General features: G+C 37.6%; 1 protein-coding gene across 1 annotated transcript; it reads left to right on the top strand.

The window, feature by feature from the left end:
- The first annotated feature begins 2,265 nt into the window (after positions 1-2,265).
- LOC106058833 (neuronal acetylcholine receptor subunit alpha-6-like) lies at positions 2,266-25,032 on the top strand. Its single transcript, XM_056039329.1, has 8 exons — positions 2,266-2,406; positions 6,335-6,379; positions 8,833-8,942; positions 10,800-10,905; positions 14,188-14,271; positions 20,524-20,693; positions 21,211-21,383; positions 22,759-25,032. The coding sequence occupies exons 1-8, from the start codon at positions 2,287-2,289 to the stop codon at positions 23,112-23,114; spliced, it is 1,164 nt and encodes a 387-aa protein (XP_055895304.1). The 5' UTR covers positions 2,266-2,286; the 3' UTR covers positions 23,115-25,032.
- The last annotated feature ends 416 nt before the right edge of the window (positions 25,033-25,448 follow it).

Here is a 25,448-nt window from a genome sequence, read left to right as displayed (position 1 = left end):
ATCTATATCGCTCCATGAAGCAGTTTATTCATTATTGTTTATTAATTAAAGTTAACTAAGTTTGCAAGATCAATAGGGAAGCTGATGTAAAGCTCATCGGTTTCTGTGGACCAACGAGGGTGTCGTGTGGCCAGCACATCGACAACCGCTTTTACGTTTCCCCAACTAACATCCGACACCCATTAAAGCTGGGTGGACTCAGAGGCGCCCTAAAGATTCAAAATCTAATTCCTCACCAGGATTCGAACGCGGAGCCATTCGGTTCGGAAGCCAAGCGCTTTGCCACTCAGCACCACATTTTTTTTTACAAACATATTTTCCCTCATTACCAAAATAAATAGTTTAGGCTAGAATGTTTTCTTTTAGCCTACAGTTTAAGACTTTGTCATTTACTCGAGATGTGCAGGCCTAGTTGTGGCGGGAAAACTTCAAATAGTCGGCTGTTTTTTTATATGAATTGATGTACAGAATAATACTGCACTAGTGTAGTGTTGTATCACTCATTTTTTAAAAATTAAGTTGGCAACATTGAGTTTCATTTTAGCGTCCTTGACATTGACATTGTTTAGTTTATTATGAAGTTGCTTAGCATTGCGCAAATGCAGATTGAGATTTTGAAAAATAAAATTAAAAGTTTGACCTCGCTATTGGAAAAATATCACGAAACAATTTCTTGTAAACTTATGTAGCTGTATACGTGGTGACAATATTACACATAGGACTGGTCACCAGAATGTAAACAACTTGTTTGTTATCAATGTGTGCGTTGCGTTTTGTTAATGTGAAGAGACTCTTTTAATAATACAACAACACAAAAACGTCAACGTCATAGATTATAATTCACTTAATCTTCATGAACTCTGAAAGACATAAAGATAAAGGCACATTCCTCGTCCCATATGCTAGGACAAATTTGTACAAATGCTCCTTCTTCCTTAGTGCTATTAGAGCATGGAATGGGTTGTCTGAGCTAGCCAGGAATACCAGTGACTTGGCAGAACTTAGGTCATAGGTTAATATGCATGACTAAATGCATGACGCGTAGGACGTAATCATCTTCTTTTTTTAAGTAACGTCTGTATTATATAAGATAAGAAATCAATTAGTAAACCACTTGTGTAATTAATACGATACGATACGATACGATACGATACGATAACACTAAAACCGCTATTTAGTTTCTATTCTTTCATTTTTGGTTCTCTCCTTTCAACACGCATTCGCACCGTTCGCCATTCACACTAACGTGCGCAGGTAACAGTGTGCATTGTTAAAGAATGTTGGGTTCGTGCTCCGTGGAGTCATACGTAAGTACGTAACACGGGACCAACATAAATAGAATAGATTGACTTGAATCCACTTTAGCAGACAAAATGTAACATTTACTCAATCACACAGTATACTGCACTTCATGGTATTTACACCAAGATATCCAATTTGAAATATAACTACATCTGCATAACAGCGTTATCAAATATACAAATCCTCTAGAATACAACTTCACTACTATATAATATACAAATCCTCTAGAATACAACTTCACTACTATCTAATACACAAATCCTCTAGAATACAACTTCACTACTATCAAATATACAAATCCTCTAGAATACAACTTCACTACTATCAAATATACAAATCCTCTAGAATACAACTTCACTACAAAGATTCGTCCGATCACAGCGGGTAACAATAAACTTCAATCATATGTATCCAGCTCTAAGTATAGAAAATATCTTTTAGAAATATATGTACCGTCTTAAATCCCAGAGACGACTCTGCTCAACTGAACAGAAAATATCTATTAGAAATATATGTACCGTCTTAAATCCCAGAGACGACTCTGCTCAATGGGCCTCATTCACCAATCGTAAACAAACAACATTTAGTCACGTGATCTTATTGATAAAACAACGAAAAAAAAGGTCACGTGACAACCATCATGAATTAAACATGAGATCGTAAATTATATAGAAGAGATAGAGCACCAGGTGGCTAAATCTTGTTTGTTTACGATTGGTGAATGAGGTCCATTGAACCTAAGTTACTACTCTTTCCAACTGACTAAAAGCCAATTTAGTCTTTCTTAATTCCTCTTTCTACATCAGAGGTTTCACGTGCCTTTAACCCACGTGACCAGAGGTGAACATAGAACAGGCAATGTCAAGCGAGACTGTGACAACCTAACAACGTCGTCAATAGATAATATTCAATGTAAATCAATAATTCTATGCTTTCATTCCCTCCCCCTTTTTTTGAGTTTTGTGCCTATGTGGCGCTGATGCTATGAAGTCTCTACTCCACATGACCTTCTCTAACTACAACAAGATGGTGCCACCAAGACACCACTATGACCAGCCAATCAACGTCACCGTTAGATTGGTCGTGCCTTACATTGAAAGTTTGGTAAGTATCTACTACATGGACTCAAATCTTGGGACCACTTAGGTATCAAGGTAGGTCCTACCTTGAAGAATTTCAAATGTCCCAACTGAGGCGCATGGTACTATCACAGAAAAGATAAAAAAAAAAACAAGAAAGGGGAAAGTTTACTTCGAGAAATAAAAAAAACAAGACACGCTGAGAGCACTCCATCATTGTCAATTGTTTGTTATGCGATAGTTCACTAGATCACAGTTTCAGCTATTGTACATACACAACATGCTGAACACAATTAGTCTACAGAGAAAGTGCGAATCTTGTACCTGGCAAAACAAAAATCAATTTAAAAAAACAAACCAAAATAGTTAATGAATTATTGGTAAGTAATTATTTTGTTTGGTATCCAACAAGGGAAAGAAATTGTACTTGGCTGATGTGGCGGTATAAGGTGAATTAGTCCCCTTTATGCTTTGTTGAAACATAGATAGCCATGGAACCTTGTATTTTCATAAGCACTTTGCGAGCACAGTGGTTAGGCCTATTGTATTGGCTGTAGAAAGCTTGAGCCCTCGATTTAAATTCAAGTCATACATTTTTTTTTATTAAAGACATTTAAAAAGCTATCCCGGTAACCTTCACTCAGATACCCATTCTTTCTTCAAACTAATTGATACTATTACACTTAATAAGCTATAAGCTTTGTTGTTGTTTTTTAATTATTTTTAGCGGCCCCCGTAAGGGGAAAAAGCCGCTATTAGGTTTGTGCAAAATGTCCGTCTGTCCGTCTGTCCGTCTGTCCGTCTGTCCGTCTGTCACACTCAGATCTCGAAAACTAGAAGAGATATGAAAAATATTATTTCATCATTAAATCCGGCTTGAAAAGTTTAGGTGCAACGGCTACTTTTGGTTTTCTAAAAGCAAACCGTTTAATTTATAAAATTAATTATGCAAGCGATTTTTTCATAAAAATACACCAATTCTAAAACAATTACGTAAATGTAAGGGAGGCAATGTTACAATATGCTAACAAAGATGGACAATTTTTGTGTATTTTCAGTATCACTAAGTCAAATATATTTTTAAAATGTACAGGAAATGTTTACAACAAATACAAATAATAGTTAAAGACGTTTTTTCTGGTCAACTAGCTGCTAAAATTAAAAGAAAACATTTCTGTTTGTTTATAAAGGCTAATAATGCACTTTGTATGTAAATATCACGCACATTTTTTTAAATGGACTTTTTATGCAGCGATTTTCGTGCAGTAGCGTAACGTCGCAACATGATCAGGTGCTAAACCAATTCCTTAAACTTTTTTTAAAAATCAGATTTTATTTATTTTTTGTTTAGTGACCCCATCCGAATAAAAGAAGCTTATTTTTGTGCGTTTTGTCTGTTGGTCGGTCTGTCCGTCACGATTAGATTTAAAAAACTAGAACTCTAAAAGCTATTGAAAATCTGATTTACCCTTTAATGTTCCTCCCATAACATCTCAATAGTTTTAAGTATCTAAAATTGATTGTTCCGGATTTTTTTGTGCAAAACTAATCAATGCCAACAAATGTTTGTTTGCTCTTCTAACTTATATTACATTCAATTTCCATGCTTAAACGTTGCAAAAACACATTATCAATAATATGTTGTTCCGTTTTTATGTAAATAGCATATTAATGCTAAATCATAATCTCTATACTGACTTATATTTCATTAAGTGTAAAAATGTTCCGGATATTGTTTTATAAAACATGAATTATGACTAATGATTGTTTGAAATCGCATAAGGCTTTTAAAAAAAGTAATTTACTAGAATTGATTACTGAAAATTACTTTTTAGACATTTAATTTTCTTGTAAAACATAACATAGAAGTTTTGTAATCGATAAAGAAAGTTACGGATTTAGTTTCTTACAAATCGTCGCCAGAAATTTCCGAATTTATTTAAAAATCTACTAACGCCAAATAATTGTTTGAACTCCCTCTTCTAATTAATAAACAAATAATCTTCTCATTTACGAAATAATGTTTTTACGGATTTTTATGAAAAATATTTTAACTCACTACTCTCTTACAGTACATTTAACTTTCTACCTAAAACATTAAAAAATCTAATTATCGTTAATATTATGTTCCGATTTTTAAGGAAAACAGAATCCAAACACCAAAGTAAGGTATGAAAATCTCTCCACGTGGCTGTAGTACATCTAATTTTTATACGAGACCATCCAAAAAATTTAATTAACGGTATTACATTTATCTGAAATTCTCTTTTTCTTTTACTATTTATACAAACATCCGGAACAATCTATTATGTAAACTTTTCAATTGTGTTCATACCTAAAAATTATTGCGATGTTTTGAAACGTAAAATAAAGGTTAATCAATTTTTAATAACTTTTAGTTGTTTTTTTTATATCAAGATAACGGACAGACCGACTGACAGACAAAACGTAAAAACAATGTGGCTTTGATCCTTTTTAAATAATATCTATTAGAACTCAGTGCACCAATGTCTATGAACCCTCGTTAAATATCTCGTGTAAATAAAGACATTTTTTTTTATGGTACCGGTACTAGCCTATTGTGAGGTAATGGAATTTTTTTTCTTTGACGTCATATGAATGGACTTTTTAAATGTAATGTTAAAAGAACGCACTCGGTGCACCAATGTCTATTAACCCTCGAAAAAATTGATTGTATTAATGAAAACATATTTTAGTCTAACTAAGCCGTGTGACGTAGTGTTTTTTTTTCCTTTGACGTCACATGGAATGAATTCTTTAAATGAAATGCTAAAAGAACGCACTCGGTGCACCAATGTCTATGAACACTCGAGAAATGGCTCGTGTTGATAAAGGTGATTTTTAGTCTAGCTAGGCCTTGTGACGTAGTGTTTTTTTCCTTTGACGTCATATGGAATGAATTCTTTAAATGAAATGCTAAAAGAACGCACTCGGTGCACCAATGTCTATGAACACTCGATAAAAGGCTCGTAATGATGAAGTCGATTTTTATTCTAGCTAGGCCGTGTGACGTAGTGTTTTTTTTTTCCTTTGACGTCATATGGAAAGAATTCTTTAAATGAAATGCTTAAAGAACGCACTCGGTGCACCAAAGTATATGAACACTCGATAAATGGATCTTATAGATGAAGGCGATTTTTAGTCTAGCTAGGCCGTGTGACGTAGTGTTTTTTTTTTTCCCTCTGACGTTATATGGAATTAATTCTTCAAACGAAATGAAAAAAGAACTCGGCATAGTAATGTTTATTAAGCCTCGTTATGTGACTCGCGTTTAAAAAAGGAATGATATCTTGATTTAGATCTAATCTAGATTTTTTAAACTAGATCTAGATTTTTATTACAGTATATCTAGATCTGGATTTATATTCTAATTAAAATTATTTTAGAGTCTAGATCTAGAATTTCTAGATCTAGTTTAGACTAAAATAGACTAGATTAAGATGTAGAATTTCAATTTCTAAACTTAAAGTGTAAAAAAAAAGTGTAGATTTTCATTTCCAAACGTTTTGATCAATATTGTAATGTTTTAATATATTAAAACTAATCTACTATTTTTTTTATTAAATTTAAATTTAAATTTACGGCAAATGAATCTTTGAAACATTATTACTTTTGACCATCGGATGGCTGCCTGGTCGTGCGGTTTGCGCGCTGGACTGTCGTTCAGATTTATGGATGGCCCAGGGTTCAAACCCTGCCCGCTCCCATCCCCCGTCGTACTGCGGGAGGTTTGGACTAGGAAGTAATTATCTTCAACTCTGAAGGAACATCCGAAACGTGTAAAACATTTTACATCAAAATTAAATCACCTCTTGAATATTATTTGCGAATATGCAGATCCGACAGGGATCCGACTTCGACGGGGGCCGCCTCTGAGTTTGTGTAACACAAACTCTCTTTGTAATCTTGTTTTATATTCATCTTGCTTACAGGATGTGAAAAATCAACTTTTAAAATTTGTTGGAGTTTTTAATTTGGTAAGTAAAATCTCTCTAGTTTGAAAGTCAGACTTCGCTTCAAAAAAAAAAAAAATCGATATTTTCTAGTTAACGGGAAAGGTATAATCGTTTTGAGAAAACAGTTAAGGTTTATTTATTACCATTTCCATTATATATAGGTCAGTTCTTCTGACATACTTAGCGAAACATATTCTTTAGGCAACAACATAATGCCTTTGCTATGTGAGTCGTGACATTTGTTTAAATTGTCTCTACAAGGACTCGTAATGTTTTGTAAAGGCACATTCCTCGTTCCATATGCTAGGACAAATTTGTACAAAGGCTCCTTCTTTCACAGTGCTTTTAGAGCATGGAATGGGTTGCCTGAGCCAGCCAGGAAAACCAGTGACTTGGCAGAATTTAGGTCATTGGTTAATATGCATGACTAAATACGTAGGACGTAATCATCTTCTTTTTTGAAATAACGTCTATATTATATAAGATAAGATAAGATAATTAGGGAGATAATAAAACGGAAGTAATCCCCAAAGAGCAGAAGTTTTAGTCGACTTAAGTCCCTTTCCGTTGTTCGGTTAATTTATTTTACATTTTGTTTGTATGTTTTAACACAGTGATGCCCAGCCTAATTCGACCTGCGGGCCATTTTAATTTCCGACACTAGTGTCGCGGGCCACATGACCGAAAAGATACAAAAAACGTAATGAAATAGAACTAAAACTATTTTATTAGAAACCCGCGGATCTAGCACTTACATTAATTAGTGAGATGTTTGAAGTTTATCTACTTTTCAACCCTTCGGAACAATGGCTTCATTTCTCTAATTACAATGTGAGCAACATTCTATCTAGTTTAACCACCGACTCATTTTCTTATCTCTTTTTGGCAACTCTTCAATCCTTCAATCTCTAAGCGAAGTTTAACAATATTTTATTCGCGGATCAAATCAAGAATGCTGCCATATTTGTTTGTTTGTTTTTTAAACAGCCACACTTTCTTTACAAATCAAATACATTGGCTCGTTGTCATCTTTCTCAAAAAAAAAAAAGTAAAGATCCTTTCACTTTTCCTGTTAGATTATACATTTAGTCCCATTTCATAAACACAATGTTAAAGGTCATGGTACCAATCCATCAAAGAAAAAGTTAGGGCCCTAACGTAGGTAAAAATAACTTTATCAACCCTTTAGAGAGGGGATTTTCTACACTTTGTGCCGTAGTTTCGGCGGGCTGGATGGAAACATTTCGCGGGCCAGATCTGGCCCGCTGGCCGTATTTTGGGCATCACTGTTTTAACATAATTCAGAATGTCTTCGGAATTGAAGATTATGGGGCCTATCATATCCTAGCACAAACTTCCCGCTGAACGACGGGGAATGGCAGGTCTCGAATCCGGGAACCATCGAGGCGATAGCACAGCGCATACCACACGACAAGGCAACCCCTACGAATTGATATCAAGTTTTTGAATTGATGATGCATGCACATCAATCTACGTGACCTTTTCAAATCACATGATAGCGCCAAACATGAAACAATACAACTCTTCCATTATCTCGTCTGCTTAGTTTACGCCCGAGCCTTGCAGCAGACGACGAAGAGTTTCTACAAATCCTTTCGGAACTTGAGCACAATCTGAAAACTCTAATCAAACATTTTAGTCCAATGTAAATAATCCAACGAAATAAAAGGATAGGAGTGCAAGTCTCTGTTCCATTTAGCCCGTGTAAATAAATGAATGAATTTTAATTGCACAATGAAACTGATCGTTAAAACCTAGAATCTTCCATGTTCTGTGTGAGGCTAGCCTCGTTTGCTTAGAGGCAGCGGTTCTCAACCTTTTAAGCTCGGCGACCCCTTTTTACAATCCCCCATTCTGCCCTCCCCCCCCACACACACACGCACAGCAATAGAAGAATAGACAATAACAATCCATATTTTCGATGGTCTTATTCGACCCCTAGCAAATCGTCAATCGACCCCCAAGGGGGTCGCGACCCACAGGTTGAGAACCCCTGGCTTAGAGAATGTGCCCGTACAGAAGAGTTCCGAATGTTGGGTCTCCGTTGTGGACCGAAGTGTATCAGAGTTTTAGATGACATAAAGTTATCGGGAATGAGGCTAGAGAATGAAATACTGAAAATACTGTACCGGTGTTATGGTGTGTGTGGTGTTTCTAGGGTGACGCTGGGAAGAAAATAGCCTTTGGTTGTAAATGATGCAACATAGGTGGCATTGTCGTCATTTGGTCTTAGGAGAGACGACTCCAGAACGTGAGACTGAAAGGCTGTGATATTGTAGTGAGTAAGATTTTGTTAAGAAATAGTTTTTTTACAAAATTGAGATATCTTGTTGTAAATATGGAGTTCTTTCCTTTAGTCAAGCTTTGTTTTTTAAAAGGATTTGTATATTTCGCTTGTTATTTTGGTGTGCAATAGTCTTGAGACCTAATTGAGAGTGTTTGTGGTTCCCCAGGTGTGGACTGATTATTTCCTCCAGTGGGACCCAGCACAGTATGATGGTATCAACACTATCGTCGTACCGCGAAGTCTGGTTTGGTTTCCCAATTTTATGATAGTGAATGCGTGAGTACCCCTCTCTCTCTCTCTCTCAATTTCTTTCTCTTCCTCTCTTTCTTTCTTTTTCTTTCTCTCTCTCTCTCTCTTTCTTTCTCTCTCTCTTTCTTTCTTTCTTTCTCTCTTTCTTTCTCTCTTTTTCTTTCTCTATTTCTTTCTCTCTTTTTCTTTCTCTCTTTCTTTCTCTCTTTCTTTCTTTCTTTCTCTCTTTTTCTTTCTCTCTTTCTTTCTCTCTTTCTTTCTTTCTTTTCGTCTTTCTTTTTCTTTCTCTCTTTCTTTCTTTTCGTCTTTCTTTTTCTTTCTCTCTTTCTTTCTTTTCGTCTTTCTTTTTCTTTCTCTCTCTTTCTTTCTTTCGTTTTTTCTCTTTGTCTCTCTCTATCTCTAGTTCTCTCTTTCTCTTTCATTCTCTTTCATTCTCTTTCTCTTTTTATCTTTCTCTTTTCTCTTTCTGTATTTCTCTTTCTTTCGCTCTGTTTCTTTTTCTGTCACTCTCTCTCTTTCTCTCTCCCCATTGGTCTTTGCAAAGACGATGTGTCAGAAAAAAAATCGCCTTAAGGTGAATATAGCTTTACAGTTGACCACTTCCAAGATGACTAAAACTGTGGGCCCATGGCACACCAGCAACGAACTAAATAACAATTCACTAGCAACAAGGGTTCTCAAAACTTTTAGAAAGGAAGCTCTGTTACAATGGGATGTGTGGCTGGATGGTAAAACCGCTCGAGCAGAATTGGGTTTGCAGCACGGAGACCTCCCAGATACCCCCCCCCCCTTGGCCCAAAAGAGATTGGAACATGACGATATAAACATAAAAAGAGAAGAAACTTTTGAACTTTTAAAAACAAAACTCTGCGCAGAGCCTTTGTGATTTCCTCGTCCAAATGGACATATTTGACTAGTCCATTTAAAATATGAGAGGTCGTGTTAAAACAAAGAAATGGCTTTACTGTCTCGTGATTACAAAGTGACACTCTCGCCATCATGAATATTATGAAGAAATAATAATAATAATTATTTTTTACAAAGCTTATATCAACTCTGTCTGTCTGGTAAAAAAGTTTGTACAATGGATTTCTTCCAGACCCAATCTCGGATCAAGCTGAAATTTGACGCAATTATTTCTTTTACCTCACAACGCAAAAATCAATTTAAAAAATTAACCGATTTTTTATTAACTATTGGTAATAAATTATTTTGTTTGGTATCTCAAACAAGGGAAAGAAATTATAATTGACTGAAGTGGTGGTATAAGCTCAGTTAGTCCCCTTTATAAGTCGCCGTCTGAGTCTTAGTGAACACAAACCTGAAAAAAAAAAAACAGATCGAGATAATAGAAACAATAGATAACCATACAATCTTTCATGTTCATAAGCGCTCCACTAGCAGAGTGGTTACCGTGTTGGCTTGAAAAGTCTGGGAAGGCTTGAGCCATGAGTTCGAATTCATTTCGCTCCCCTTTTTTTATTCGTAAAAATGTTGTTGTTTTTAAACTGTTTGTCTCGATCTATTACAAATTTAATTAAATGACTCAAACTAATTGATACAAGTGTGGTGCTACATAGAAGGGGGCTCGATATTCGACACCCGACTCGGGCAGAGTTGCGTTTACTGAGCGCCTATAGGCAGCACGGAAAACTAACTCCTAGATACCCCTTCCCCCCCCCCCAACTGGTTTACAAATGAGATGGGACCAAAAGCGCTCTGAGCATGCTATATAAGCATGAAAGTAGCGCTATATAAATAGCTATAATAATAATAATAATAATAATAATAATAATAATAATACAGTTTTTTTTTTTTTTTTTTTTTTTTGTGATCACAAAACAATTTATTGCAATAATTGAAGTTTAATTTTTGGTCTTCAAGTAAAAACGATCCCCTAGACTCGAATGGAGACGAACAGATTGTGAACGTCCAGAGTGATGGGACAGTTTTGTATACACCCAGAGCGTCCTTGGAAGTACCCTGTACGGTGAGTAGACATACAGCTGAAGCATGTTCACTCTGCGAGGGCATGGTGGCCGAGTGGGTAGGGCGTTTAGCTTCAGAAGCGAAGGGTCTCGGGTTCCGGTCTCCGTAAAGACTCGGATTTTGAATTTCAAAAATTTTAGAACGAGTCCACCATACTCTAATGGGTTCCTAACATTATTTAGGGAAAAGTAAAGTCGGTTGGTCACATGAGAACCTCGTTGACCGTCGGCCACAGAAGCACGTGAGCTCTACGTCATATTACCCTATAGACGAAATGTCTGAAATTGAAACTTTCTAAGTTCAGACTGTATTCATTCTCTCTAGTTCTGCAGTTAGCGTCCAAGATTCGCAAGCATACTAGAATGTGTCCATAACCAAGGAGCGCATCAGTCGAGGGCTAGGACACTAGGTATCACCTACAAAGAACGCACTACAATAAGAATTTCGAAACAGGATCACAGTGGCAATTGGGTTTCAAACTGACCTGCTGACCAATTTAAAAAAAAACGCACATTAAATTTTTTAAGGCCCTATCACAAGGTCCTAATGACTGGCAAAAACCGTTCTTCAGGGAACAGTATCAGGACAAAGAAGAAGAGGCAGACAGAGAAAGCTACGGGAAGACAACACCAAAGAATGGACGGGCCTGTCATTGAAATATGCTTTATTCAAGGCAAAAGAGTGAGAGAGAGAGAGAGAGAGAGAGAGAGAGAAAGAGAGAGAGAGAGGGGCCAATAATAGAATATGCATCCTCCGTTTGGGACCCCTCAACTCAAGAAACTAAGAAACTGGAACAGACACAAAATAGAGCAGTGCGATTCATAACAAACGAATATTCACATTTGACTAGAGTAACACCTTTAGTAAAATCACTAAATTTAGAAAGCCTTCAGGACAGAAGGCTCAAAAGTAAAGTAGCAATCATACATAAAACACTGAACCATAATCTTCAAATACAAAAACAAAACTTAATAAAATACTCTGAAAGACACAAAGATAAAGGCACATTCCTCGTCCCATATGCTAGGACAAATTTGTACAAATACTCCTTCTTCCCTAGTGCTATTAGAGCATGGAATGGGTTGCCTGAGCTAGCCAGAAAAACCAGTGACTTGGCAGAATTTAAGTCATTGGTTAATATGCATGACTAAATGCATGACGCGTAGGATGTAATCATCTTCTTTTTTGAAGTAACGTCTGTATTATATAAGAAGATAAGAAGAGAGAGAGATTGTTATAAATAAATGCGTGTAGGCTGGCCGTGCGTAACTGACCAACAGAGGCTATTGTACTTTGAGCGATCAAGCGTGACGACAGGGTTGTGGCTCTAATAAGTCAGCTAGCCCCATGAACACCAACACAAAAAAATCTTGCCCTGTAGGCCCTAACTGATACACACAGCTTTTAATTACAATGTAGAAACATATCACAAACTCAATTAATGAGGCGTGGTTCTGTTTTCATGTCTCTGCTGCCGTTCACCTTTTTTTTTTTTAAATTCACCCATCGGCACCGCTCTTACCAAAAAGTAACACCAGCCACTAGATATACACACATACTCAAAAACATGCAAGAGATTGTTGCAGTGGCGTAGCTATAGTGTGTGTGTGTGTGGCGGGGTCCAAATTCGAAAGTCCCCCTTGACGAAGGGACAAATGAAAGTCCGAATTTTTTTTTTTTTCACATTAAATATTAAATATAACGCTACCGCCATTTCATCTTGCTATTCACGTCGACGGCATTGACCTAGATTTAGATGATGTATGGTGTTATAGATGCCTGGTGGAACCAGGTTGACCCAGTCGGGTCCACAGGCAGAAATCAGATGTAATGATGACATATATCGTCAACCAGCAGAAACTACTGCCAGGAAACTTAATTGTAAGCCGCCTAAATTCTCACAGAAAGACAAGATCTGATGGTATGACCCAGCATGCTTATTTGGTTTCGTAGAATTCTCGTTACGCTCAGAGATCCCATGATGCCTTTTGTTGTCATATCATATTGTGTTTAGGGAATCATATATTGTCGCATGGCCGGACTTAGGCGTAGGCAAACTAGTCAGCCCCCTACGGCTCCGATTAGTAGCTTGCATAGGACTCAGAGAAATATTTTTAGGGATTCTTCTTCTTAAACTGTCAGGTAGAGTTGAGCCTTCGGCTCTTGGAACTCTAAGCCAGCAAAAGTGAACAAGAGCTCCCTTTCACCGGCCTGAATGAGAACAGTGTACACTGTTCTGTCTGACGGGTGGGTCAGACTCACGGCAAGAGGCTGCGTACATTAAGACCCCTGCCATTTTCCTTTTCTATATAAGGCTAACCGTGCGGGACACGCCTTTTATGTAACGGCCCCTTGAGGAACAGCGCCTGGATTTTGACAAGGTTGTGGGAGTTTTTTTTACAACTCCGCAGAGTGCAATGAGGATGCTCTCGCACCCCCCTTAGGCACCCCCACGGGAGTCTTGTTTTGCTACCCTTTAGCCTAATCGTTTCCTCTTACGATCGTTTCCACCCGGGCGCCACTATGAGGCAGGGTAGCATGCCCGGGTTTTTTTAGAGATAAAAATGGGAAACATGGATCCTATCTCAATCATTGTAAAACTCTATGGCTCCATGTCTTCTCACCCAGCTCTAAGTGGCTAAGTCTCTACTAGGATTCAAGGTTTAATCGCGAATGTTTAGCTCTACTTGTTAGACTACAGATATTAGAATCAGTTAGAAAGCAGTTGACCTCATTCACCAATCGTAAACAAACAACATTTAGCCACGTGATAATATTGATAAAACAATAAAAAAAACGTATCACGTGACAGACTTTATGGATTACGTAATTTGTATAGAAGAGATAGAGAACCACGTGGTAAAATGTTGTTTGTTTACGATTGGTGAATGAGGTCAATTGTTTCTTCCTTTTGGTGAAATGTCGAAATGATATTTATAGTCAAGTGATCATGAATCGTCCATGTAAAACATTCGTGCTCGAGGAGCCATATGAATTCAACTTATTTTTTTATTTAGACCTAGAAGTTTTTTTTAATTCACTGCGTATTTTTCGGTCTTAATTTTATTTTTATTTTTTCATTTGGGGGACTTCCTAGTGCTTCGCCTAGGACCTCCAATTAAATAAGGCTGCTCCTTGTATGTCGAAATATTTCGTTCATGGATTGATTGTCTTTGCTTGTTTGTTTTTGCTATTATATTTTTTTTTGTGTATTTAAATTGCTCTAAATAAAACGCATATTGTGTAAATTTGGTCAATAATGTTTCAATTTGTTTTTTGTTAGATCGATGTTTCAAAGTTTCCTTACGATCATCACATTTGCGGCCCGAGCGTGTCGTTATGGATGTTTGACAACACATCTGTCCATGTAAGTAACAACACATCTGTCCGTGTAAGTAACAACACATCTGTCCGTGTAAGTAGCAACACATCTGTCCGTGTAAGTAACAACACATCTGTCCGTGTAAGTAGCAACACATCTGTCCATGTAAGTAGCAACACACCTGTCCGTGTAAGTAGCAACACATCTGTCCGTGTAAGTAGCAACACATCTGTCCGTGTAAGTAACAACACATCTGTCCATGTAAGTAGCAACACATCTGTCCATGTAAGTAGCAACACATCTGTCCATGTAAGTAACAACACATCTGTCCGTGTAAGTAGCAACACATCTGTCCGTGTAAGTAGCAACACAACTGTCCGTGTAAGTGACAACACATCTGTCCATGTAAGTGACAACACATCTGTCCATGTAAGTAACAACACATCTGTCCGTGTAAGTAACAACACATCTGTCCGTGTAAGTAGCAACACAACTGTCCGTGTAAGTAGCAAAACATCTGTCCGTGTAAGTAGCAACACATCTGTCCGTGTAAGTAACAAAACATCTGTCCATGTAAGTAACAACACATCTGTCCGTGTAAGTAACAACACATCTGTCCGTGTAAGTAGCAACACATATGTCCGTGTAAGTAACAACACATCTGTCCGTGTAAGTAGCAACACATCTGTCCGTGTAAGATACAACACATCTGTCCGTGTAAGTAACAACACATCTGTCCGTGTAAGTAACAATACATCTGTCCATGTAAGTAACAAAACATCTGTCCATGTAAGTAACAACACATCTGTCCGTGTAAGTAGCAACACACCTGTCCGTGTAAGTAACAAAACATCTGTCCATGTAAGTAACAAAACATCTGTCCATGTAAGTAACAACACATCTGTCCGTGTAAGTAACAACACATCTGTCCGTGTAAGTAACAACACATCTGTCCGTGTAAGTAACAACACATCTGTCCGTGTAAGTAGCAACACAACTGTCCGTGTAAGTAGCAACACATCTGTCCGTGTAAGTAACAACACATCTGTCCGTGTAAGTAACAACACATCTGTCCGTGTAAGTAGCAACACACCTGTCCGTGTAAGTAACAACACATCTGTCCGTGTAAGTAACAAAACATCTGTCCGTGTAAGTAGCAACACATATGTCCGTGTAAGTAACAACACATCTGTCCGTGTAAGTAACAACACATCTGTCCATGTAAGTAACAAAACATCTGTCCGTGTAAGTAGCAACACATATGTCCGTGTAAGTAACAACACATCTGTCCGTGTAAGTAGCAACACAACTGTCCGTGTAAGTAGCAACACATCTGTCCGTGTAAGTAACAACACATCTGTCCATGTAAGTAACAAAACATCTGTCCGTGTAAGTAGCAACACATATGTCCGTGTAAGTAACAACACATCTGTCCGTGTAAGTAGCAACACAACTGTCCGTGTAAGTAGCAACACATCTGTCCATGTAAGTAACAACACATCTGTCCGTGTAAGTAACAACACATCTGTCCATGTAAGTAACAAAACATCTGTCCGTGTAAGTAGCAACACATATGTCCGTGTAAGTAACAACACATCTGTCCGTGTAAGTAGCAACACATCTGTCCGTGTAAGATACAACACATCTGTCCGTGTAAGTAACAACACATCTGTCCGTGTAAGTAGCAACACATCTGTCCGTGTAAGTAGCAACACATCTGTCCGTGTAAGTAACAACACATCTGTCCGTGTAAGTAACAAAACATCTGTCCGTGTAAGTAGCAACACATCTGTCCGTGTAAGTAGCAACACATCTGTCCGTGTAAGTAACAACACATCTGTCCATGTAAGTAACAACACATCTGTCCGTGTAAGTAACAACACATCTGTCCATGTAAGTAGCAACACATCTGTCCATGTAAGTAACAACACATCTGTCCATGTAAGTGACAACACATCTGTCCATGTAAGTAGCAACACATCTGTCCATGTAAGTAACAACACATCTGTCCGTGTAAGTAGCAACACATCTGTCCGTGTAAGTAGCAACACAACTGTCCGTGTAAGTGACAACACATCTGTCCATGTAAGTGACAACACATCTGTCCATGTAAGTAACAACACATCTGTCCGTGTAAGTAACAACACATCTGTCCGTGTAAGTAGCAACACATCTGTCCGTGTAAGTAACAACACATCTGTCCGTGTAAGTAACAACACATCTGTCCGTGTAAGTAACAACACATCTGTCCGTGTAAGTAACAACACATCTGTCCGTGTAAGTAGCAACACATCTGTCCGTGTAAGTAGCAACACAACTGTCCGTGTAAGTGACAACACATCTGTCCATGTAAGTGACAACACATCTGTCCATGTAAGTAACAACACATCTGTCCGTGTAAGTAACAACACATCTGTCCGTGTAAGTAGCAACACATCTGTCCGTGTAAGTAACAACACATCTGTCCGTGTAAGTAACAACACATCTGTCCGTGTAAGTAACAACACATCTGTCCGTGTAAGTAACAACACATCTGTCCGTGTAAGTAACAACACATCTGTCCGTGTAAGTAACAAAACATCTGTCCATGTAAGTAACAACACATCTGTCCGTGTAAGTAACAACACATCTGTCCGTGTAAGTAACAACACATCTGTCCGTGTAAGTAACAACACATCTGTCCGTGTAAGTAGCAACACAACTGTCCATGTAAGTAGCAACACATCTGTCCATGTAAGTAGCAACACATCTGTCCATGTAAGTAGCAACACATCTGTCCATGTAAGTAGCAACACATCTGTCCATGTAAGTAGCAACACATCTGTCCATGTAAGTAGCAACACATCTGTCCATGTAAGTAGCAACACATCTGTCCATGTAAGTAGCAACACATCTGTCCGTGTAAGTAGCAACACATCTGTCCGTGTAAGTAGCAACACATCTGTCCATGTAAGTAGCAACACATCTGTCCATGTAAGTAGCAACACATCTGTCCATGTAAGTAGTAACACATCTGTCCATGTAAGTAACAACACATCTGTCCGTGTAAGTAGCAACACATCTGTCCGTGTAAGTAGCAACACATCTGTCCGTGTAAGTAGCAACACATCTGTCCGTGTAAGTAGCAACACATCTGTCCGTGTAAGTAGCAACACATCTGTCCATGTAAGTAGCAACACATCTGTCCGTGTAAGTAGCAACACATCTGTCCGTGTAAGTAGCAACACATCTGTCCGTGTAAGTAGCAACACAACTGTCCGTGTAAGTAGCAACACATCTGTCCGTGTAAGTAGCAACACATCTGTCCGTGTAAGTAACAACACATCTGTCCATGTAAGTAACAACACATCTGTCCGTGTAAGTAGCAACACATCTGTCCATGTAAGTAACAACACATCTGTCCGTGTAAGTAACAACACATCTGTCCGTGTAAGTAGCAACACAACTGTCCGTGTAAGTAGCAACACATCTGTCCGTGTAAGTAACAACACATCTGTCCGTGTAAGTAGCAACACACCTGTCCGTGTAAGTAACAACACATCTGTCCGTGTAAGTAGCAACACATCTGTCCATGTAAGTAACAACACATCTGTCCGTGTAAGTAACAACACATCTGTCCATGTAAGTAGCAACACATCTGTCCATGTAAGTAACAACACATCTGTCCATGTAAGTAGCAACACACCTGTCCGTGTAAGTAACAACACATCTGTCCGTGTAAGTAGCAACACATCTGTCCATGTAAGTAGCAACCCTTTTAATAGCCTGCCTGTGATTCCTAGAGCTTGCCCATGTATTGACCTAGTAATGTACACTTTTACCATCAAGGATAATTGTCCTCTTATACGTCATATCCGGCTCAAACACTGGGTATGGAGGACGGCCAGCATGAAAGAACGCAGAGGTAACTAAAGGCTGAGAGAAGAAGAAGGCTGATCTACATTAGACCCAACTTACCAATTGCCATGTGTGTGGCCGGCTTTTTAAAGCGAGGTTTGGGCTCTATAGTCATTTTCGAGTTCATTGAAAATGAGAAATCATCTTCGACCACGACAAATGAGCTATGCATCTATTTAAACGCTGGGTATCAGCATTCGTGTAAAAAATGACAATCTTCATTTTGGATTGGTCACTTGTGCAATATGATTCAAAACTAGAAATTACAACAGACTCTCGTCCTAAGTCTGAAGGATCAATCTTGTGCAAGGTTTCCCCAAGTAGATGTAAGCGCATTCGTGTGTCTATGTTTATTTATTTACATGACAAGTACTGTGACTGCCACGTTTTGCCATCGGCAAAAAATTTAGGTGAACGTCAGGCGTAAAAAAAAAAAAGCAAAGAAGCACAGAGCTTGTTCTTTACAAAATTAGAATCAGGTCAATCTATTTATATCCCAAATCTTCTGGTAAACGACAATGGTCATACACGACATATAGACTGTCACTGGTTTATTTTATATGTTATGAATGTGGCTGTGGTTATCAATGTAGGCGTGGTGGTGACATTGGGTTCTTGTTACAAATCACAGAATAATGAAATGACGCTGGGTGTAGCAGACACAATAAGTTTAATATAACACCACATAGTGAATACACCATACAATTCGACCCAGGAATGGTCAGTATTAATCCAACAGTAATATACGAATATCACAACTTATTACTTATTCCATAACCAACTACTTTAAACATCTAACTCTACTGCTTATATCTTAAGTGACTCAATACAAGTGCTTGCTACCAGATCTCTATGTGGACTGACTGCCTTTAACTCTCTGGTTCACCTAAGGTCAAAAGTGTTCACCTTAGTGCAACATGGGTTGTGAATAAGATTCACAATATGGAATTAACATACACAATACAGAATTAGGGTTTCTACTCTATGGCACCAACTTTGAGGTGGTGACATAGACATAATGCATTAACTGGGGGTGTTCTCAGTGTATGGGGAAACGAAGCATGCCAAGGTTGTTTGTTGTTGTTGTTGTTTTTATGAAAAAAGAGGAACTGGGCTATGGATTCAATAGAATGAAATGGCGTTCACTTCAACTTGCCTCTTCTGCCAGTGAGAGTGGAAAGTTTATATTAATGGTCAATATATTACTGCATTGTCTAGACTGCACTGACTGGAATTTGTTTAAAGAGACCACTTCAAATCTGTAGGAATGGGTCGACGCTGTGAGCATTAAAAATAAAAATAAACTTTATAGAATCCTAAATGCTGCTGGTAAAATCATTGGCAAAAAAACAAACCCCATTTGGGCAGTTGTTTGAGACAAACATCTATAAAAAAAGCTAACAAGATCCTCGAAATAAAGAATCACCCTTTGTGTCAGGATTTTGTGATTTTACCATCACAAAAGAGATACAAGACACCGATAGCAAAGACAAACAGACACAAACACTCTTTTGTTCCCCTGGCAATCAAAACATTAAATAAGAACAATGTGGTATAAACTTTGTCACATGTAAATTATGAGTGAGTCTGGTGTGAATGTACACTTTGGTTTCTTATAGTTATAATGTTTTTTGTTTGGTGTAATGCACAAATTGTAAGACAAATTTCCATATGGACAATAAAGATTATTATTATTATTATTATTATTGTTATTTTCAAGTTTTATTACTTACTCACTACAAACAGCGATGTCCTTGCGAACGCCGGTATGGGCAGTATAGAGGGACTTAGTATGGTCCGCCAGTTGCGCTGGGTAGGGCACGTATCCCGTATGGGAGACGAACGTATGCAAAAGGCAGTCTTTTTTGGTGACTAAAAGGTGGTCGACGTAACAGAGGCGCCCCACGGAAACGCTTCAAAGACCAGCTTATTCGTCAACTTTCCTTGGCTGACATAGAAGAAAGCACCTGGTTGCATGCGGCCTCAGAACGAGACAGCTGGAGGTCACTCACGAAGGCCGCGGGATACACATTTGAGACCAAAAGAAAACCTGCTGCCGAGGACAAACGCAGACGGCGAAAAGAAAATCTAAATCGACAACCTGCGGACAATGGTTATGCTTGCCCTGGTGTGGCAAAATATGTAGGTCACAGCTGGGACTGCGCAGCCACGGGAAATACTGCATTCCTCACTGATCTTCGGACTCGAAGACTAGCCTTATTATTATTACTTACTCACTATTTTTGCTACTCATTTTCGGAGGGAGTTAAATTCTTAAACAAACATTCTTTCTCTAGGACTAGTTGCTGCTGTTATTATATTAGTTTTAGTTTGTATATTGGTGACCAGATCCTGGGTACAATAAATCTAATTGGTCTCTATTTCAACATGACAATTCAGTTGATGGCACCACAGACAGGCATCAACTTAGAACAGATGTCTCCCAACGGTCAATTTGATGTGACACCTAAAGGGGTCTTGGCCGCTCAATTCGATTACAATGGGCGTTTCTTTGATTCTCTTCACTTTCAACTGGAAATGACCAGGAGGCCTGTCTATATGACACTGACGTAAGTGGACATTGTAACAAACAAATTAGCTTGGGCTTACTTGGGCTGAATTGAACAATTTGAGTTGAGGGCGGTAATTCCATCTGAAGCCATTTTTTTCACAATAAAAGACGCAAGCAAAATTTAATTTTAACATGATTATATTTTGAAAAAAAAAGTCAAACCATATTTTTCGCTGTGGCCAATTAAGTCGTTATCTTTTTTTCCCCAAAGACATACATAAACTCTCAAATTTCTATGAAAATCGTTAGGGCCGTATTTGTAAGACACTACCCTTCCAATTTTCCTGTCAGTTTCAAGAATAAAAAAAAAATAAAAAACTGTAGTCACGTGTGTAAATGGTTTCTTAAAAACTTGGCTAATAAATGTTAGAAGAATGGAATTATTCTCTAATTAAAATAACAACTGGTATTCAATCGGTTTAGCAGTATGTAATTAGATATTTTAATTAGACTATATTTTTAAGTATTTCGATTTTGGATCATTGTGTTAACTGACTTAATTTTGTTTCATGCAGAATTTTGATTCCCGTATTTTTAATATCTTTGTTGGAGGGTGTGTCACTGGTCATGTCACCCCAAGAGCCAGAGAGATTGTCTATTTCTATTACCATCTTGTTGTCCTTCACAGTTTTTCTTGGGATCATAAACGAGAATCTGCCGGAGACTTCTGAACATATCTCACTGATAGGTAATGCATTCACAGATATTGGTACTAGGCTCATTAATGTTTCAATTATGTTTTGTTTTATTGAAAATTTCTTCAATAATGAGCATTATGTATCCTAGCGAGACCAATCGATATAAAAGACCTAGGCACTGACCTGTGAAATCGTAGCCTGAGGGCAGTATAGACCAATAGCTAGTTGTAACGTCGCACCGAACTGTGACGTGGCAACTAGTTATTGGTCTGCACTGCCCATAGGGTGTGACGTTACAGGTCAGTGTTTAGGCCTTCTAGCAGGATGACAGAGTATGAAAGAGGGCAGGCTTCGAATTCGGGGCCATCGTGCCGACACCTTGAAGCGTATATCACTCGACCAGGCAGACGCTCAGTATTGTGGGAAGCGTAGTCGAGAGGCTAAGTACGCTTGACCTTGGCTTGGCTACCTACGAAGGGGGCTCAAGGTTCGGCACCCGACTCGAGCTGAGTTGTGTTTACTGAGCGCCTAAAGTCAGCACGGAAAATCCTTCTCCCAGATACCCCCCAACCCCCACTGGTCCACAAATGAGATTGGGCCTTAGCGCTCTGAGCATGCAATAAGCATAAAAATAGCGCTATTGAAAAGCTATAATAATAATTATAATAATGTTGGTTTCACTAAAAAGTAATACTAAATAATCAGAAAGACACAAAGATGGAAATACATTTCTTATCCCATATGCTAGGAAAAATGCGTACAAATGCTCCATTTTACCTAGTGCCATTAGAGAATGGCATGGGTTGCTTGAATCAGCCCGGAAAAACATCGACTTAGAAGAGTTTAAGTCACTGATTAACATGCATGAATAGATTGACACGTAGGGTGTAATTATCTCATTTTTTGAAGTAACGTCTATAATCTATAAGATAAGATAAGAAGATAGTAATGTTGAGTTCACTGATAGACAGCGTTTGATTCAATGATAAGCAACTCTAACTACAATGACAGGCAACTGATAAGCAACTCTGGGTTCACTGATGATAAGCGACTCTGAGTTCACTGATAAGCAGCTCTGGGTTCACTGATGATAAGCAACTCTGAGTTCACTGATAAGCAACTCTGAGTTGCTGATGATAAGCAACTCATTGATATTCTCTGTAGGTTTGTAGAGACAATTTTGATAGTTAATGTAGTGTCGCTAATGTAGTCTTGGTGTTTTGGGAGGTAATGCTGGTTTTACTATTAAAATATGTTGATTTTACAAGCATGTTTTGGTAATTACACTTACATAAAATTGTCTTTAATCACACTGCTGTCACTGTTCGGTTGTAGTTTGGTCTGATCGGTAGGTCATAAATGTCTCACTTATTTTTTTTTTAAATATAATTACTTTTGTCTTTTTTTTTTCTCACTTCCTATTAGTGGTCTACGTCACCGCGCTGCAGTTACTGGCCTTCTTGGTTGTCATTGGCAACGCCATTGTTTACTCCGTGCACTACAAGAGCTCACGTCTAAATGGGATGAGTGACAAACGCCATGCTTCTTCCTCAACGTGCTTGAGGCACACCAAGATCTCGCCAGCCAAGGAAATCAGCGAGACATCTGAGAACGAGGCTAACTCGGAGTGCGCCAGTGACGTCTGCGTCGTGACTCCAGTCAGGAGACCGTCCAAAATGGCGTCATCAGCGGAGAAGTTGAACACTTACTTTGTAGTGACCCACATAGTTCTATTCATGCTGGTCACGTCTGTTACACTCGTCATTAGTTTTCTCACTTAGTTGGAAACAGATATTGACCATCTTTTTCTTCTGTCCTGACGGCACTAGGAAGTAATGGTTAGGATTAGGGTTATGTCCATACCTATTATACTAATTACGTCATTTACGTCTTTGTCGTCTGCTAGCACCCAAATATTTCTTTCTTTTTTTTTTAATTAAATTGTAAGCACTAAATAAAATCTACTAGATCTGTGTTTTTCACTCTAGCATCGTCTTACCAGCTAAAACACTCCACTTCTGTAACAAATTCAAATCATATAACAAACTTTACTGACTTGCGTATACAATGTCAAAATTAAAATATTTCGGCATTAAAGGTTCACTGCATCAGTGGATTAAAGATTTTCTGATAGGGAGAGAACAAACTGTAATAATAAATGGCTCTAAATCAACACCGATAACAGTAAACTCAGGTGTACCTCAAGGAACAGTCTTGGGTCCACTACTATTTTTAATTTACATAAATGATTTACCAAATTGCATTACTTCAGGAACAAAAGTCAGATTATTTGCAGACGATTGCATAATATATAGAACAATAAAAACAACACAAGACACATATATTTTACAAAGAGAATTAGATGAATTACAAAAATGGGAATCAAATTGGAGCATGTCTTTCCACCAGAAAAATGTCAGTTGTTAAGAGTAACAAAAAAACTAAAACAAATTTATTCCACTTATCTTATTCATGGCAAACCAGTAACACAGACTAAAAACGCAAAATACCTAGGTGTTATAATAAATGAAAAACTGTCATGGAATCCACATATTGATGAAACTACAAAAAAATCAAACAAAGCATTAGGATTTATTAAAAGAAATTTCTATAAATCAAATAAGAACATAAAACTAAAATGTTATTTAACCTTGGTTAGACCAATAATAGAATATGCATCCTCCGTTTGGGACCCCTCAACTCAAGAAAACATTAAGAAACTGGAACAGACACAAAATAGAGCAGTGAGATTCATAACAAACGAATATTCACATTTGACTAGAGTAACACCTTGAGTAAAATCACTAAATTTAGAAAGCCTTCAGGACAGAAGGCTCAAAAGTAAAGTAGCAATCATACATAAAACACTGAACCATAATCTTCAATTACAAAAACAAAATTTAATAAAATACTCTGAAAGACACAAAGATAAAGGTACATTCCTCGTCCCATATGCTAGGACAAATTTGTACAAATGCTCCTTCTTCCCTAGTGCTATTAGAGCATGGAATGGGTTGCCTGAGCTAGCCAGGAAAACCAGTGACTTGGCAGAATTTAAGTCATTGGTTAATATGCATGACTAAATGCGTGACGCGTAGGACGTAATCATCTTCTTTTTTTTGAAGTAACGTCTGTATTATATAAGATAAGAAGATGTCATCACATAATATAATTAACTTACAAGAATTAGAGGGGCAGTGAACTACAAAAAATATTCTTCAAATTCAAAACTAATAACGCATTTCCTCATCAGTTCTGTTAATTAAAATCAGATCTAAAAATATTTTTTAACAGCATCTTTAACACTTCATTTACGTAAAATCCATTTACTAGAGAAAATCAGTTACAGTAAACCATTGACATATATAAATACAGACACAAGAATACAGATATAGACCAGATTTATAGGTCTGTGATATCGACCGAAACAGCATAAAAATGTGTAATCTTATAGATAGGCATATATATATATATATATATTTAAATATAGGCTTTATATATCTTCGGACTCGAAGACAAGCCTTATATATATTATATATTACAGACGTTACATGTCTTGTGCTTAAAAGCAAGCTAGCTTGTATCTCTTTCGTTGATAGTCAAAGTCCCAATAATAACACTAAAGACTTGTCTGGCGTATTGTAGGCCTAATTTACGTATGAACATTTGTTTTCGTCAATAAACCTAATTATGAGCATACTATAATCTTGTTTTGATTTGATTTCATGTCATTTAGGCCTGCATTAGTCCTTTAATTACCAGGTACCAAACGGTGAGGACCAGAGACCTGAAGTAGGCCGGCCACTATCAACGAATCGTTAATTTCCATAGTGTTCTTTTGAAGAAAAGTCATTATCACTATATAGTGATATTGAACTAATTAAACAGTAATTACTATTTTTTAAAACATGGGTGTATGAATGTAAAACGACTGACGACAAAAAAGAGCGATTAATCTTTGTCATCAGAGTCTTGCTTGCGAAAAGAATTTTAACAAGACATCAATTCGTGGAAAATGAAAAACCGCACGATACCATATGACTTGAGCAATCAGTGGTACGCCTGCCACATTTTGAAAAGCACTGACCTACATTATCTTTCCCCACGTCCTTTAT

Source organism: Biomphalaria glabrata, chromosome 8, assembly GCF_947242115.1.
Source record: "Biomphalaria glabrata chromosome 8, xgBioGlab47.1, whole genome shotgun sequence".
In the NCBI taxonomy this organism is placed as follows: Eukaryota; Metazoa; Mollusca; class Gastropoda; family Planorbidae; genus Biomphalaria; species Biomphalaria glabrata.
Note: the sequence above shows the minus strand (reverse complement) of the source record. Positions and strands in the feature narration are given on the sequence as shown.

Bases quoted from the DNA above. Each gene is read 5' to 3' on its own strand.
- LOC106058833 (XM_056039329.1), top strand. From the start codon at position 2,287: ATGAAGTCTCTACTCCACATGACCTTCTCTAACTACAACAAGATGGTG. The intron at 6,380-8,832 runs GTAAGTAAAATC...GTGGTTCCCCAG, and splicing joins TTGTTGGAGTTTTTAATTTG to GTGTGGACTGATTATTTCCT. The intron at 10,906-14,187 runs GTGAGTAGACAT...GTTTTTTGTTAG, and splicing joins CCTTGGAAGTACCCTGTACG to ATCGATGTTTCAAAGTTTCC.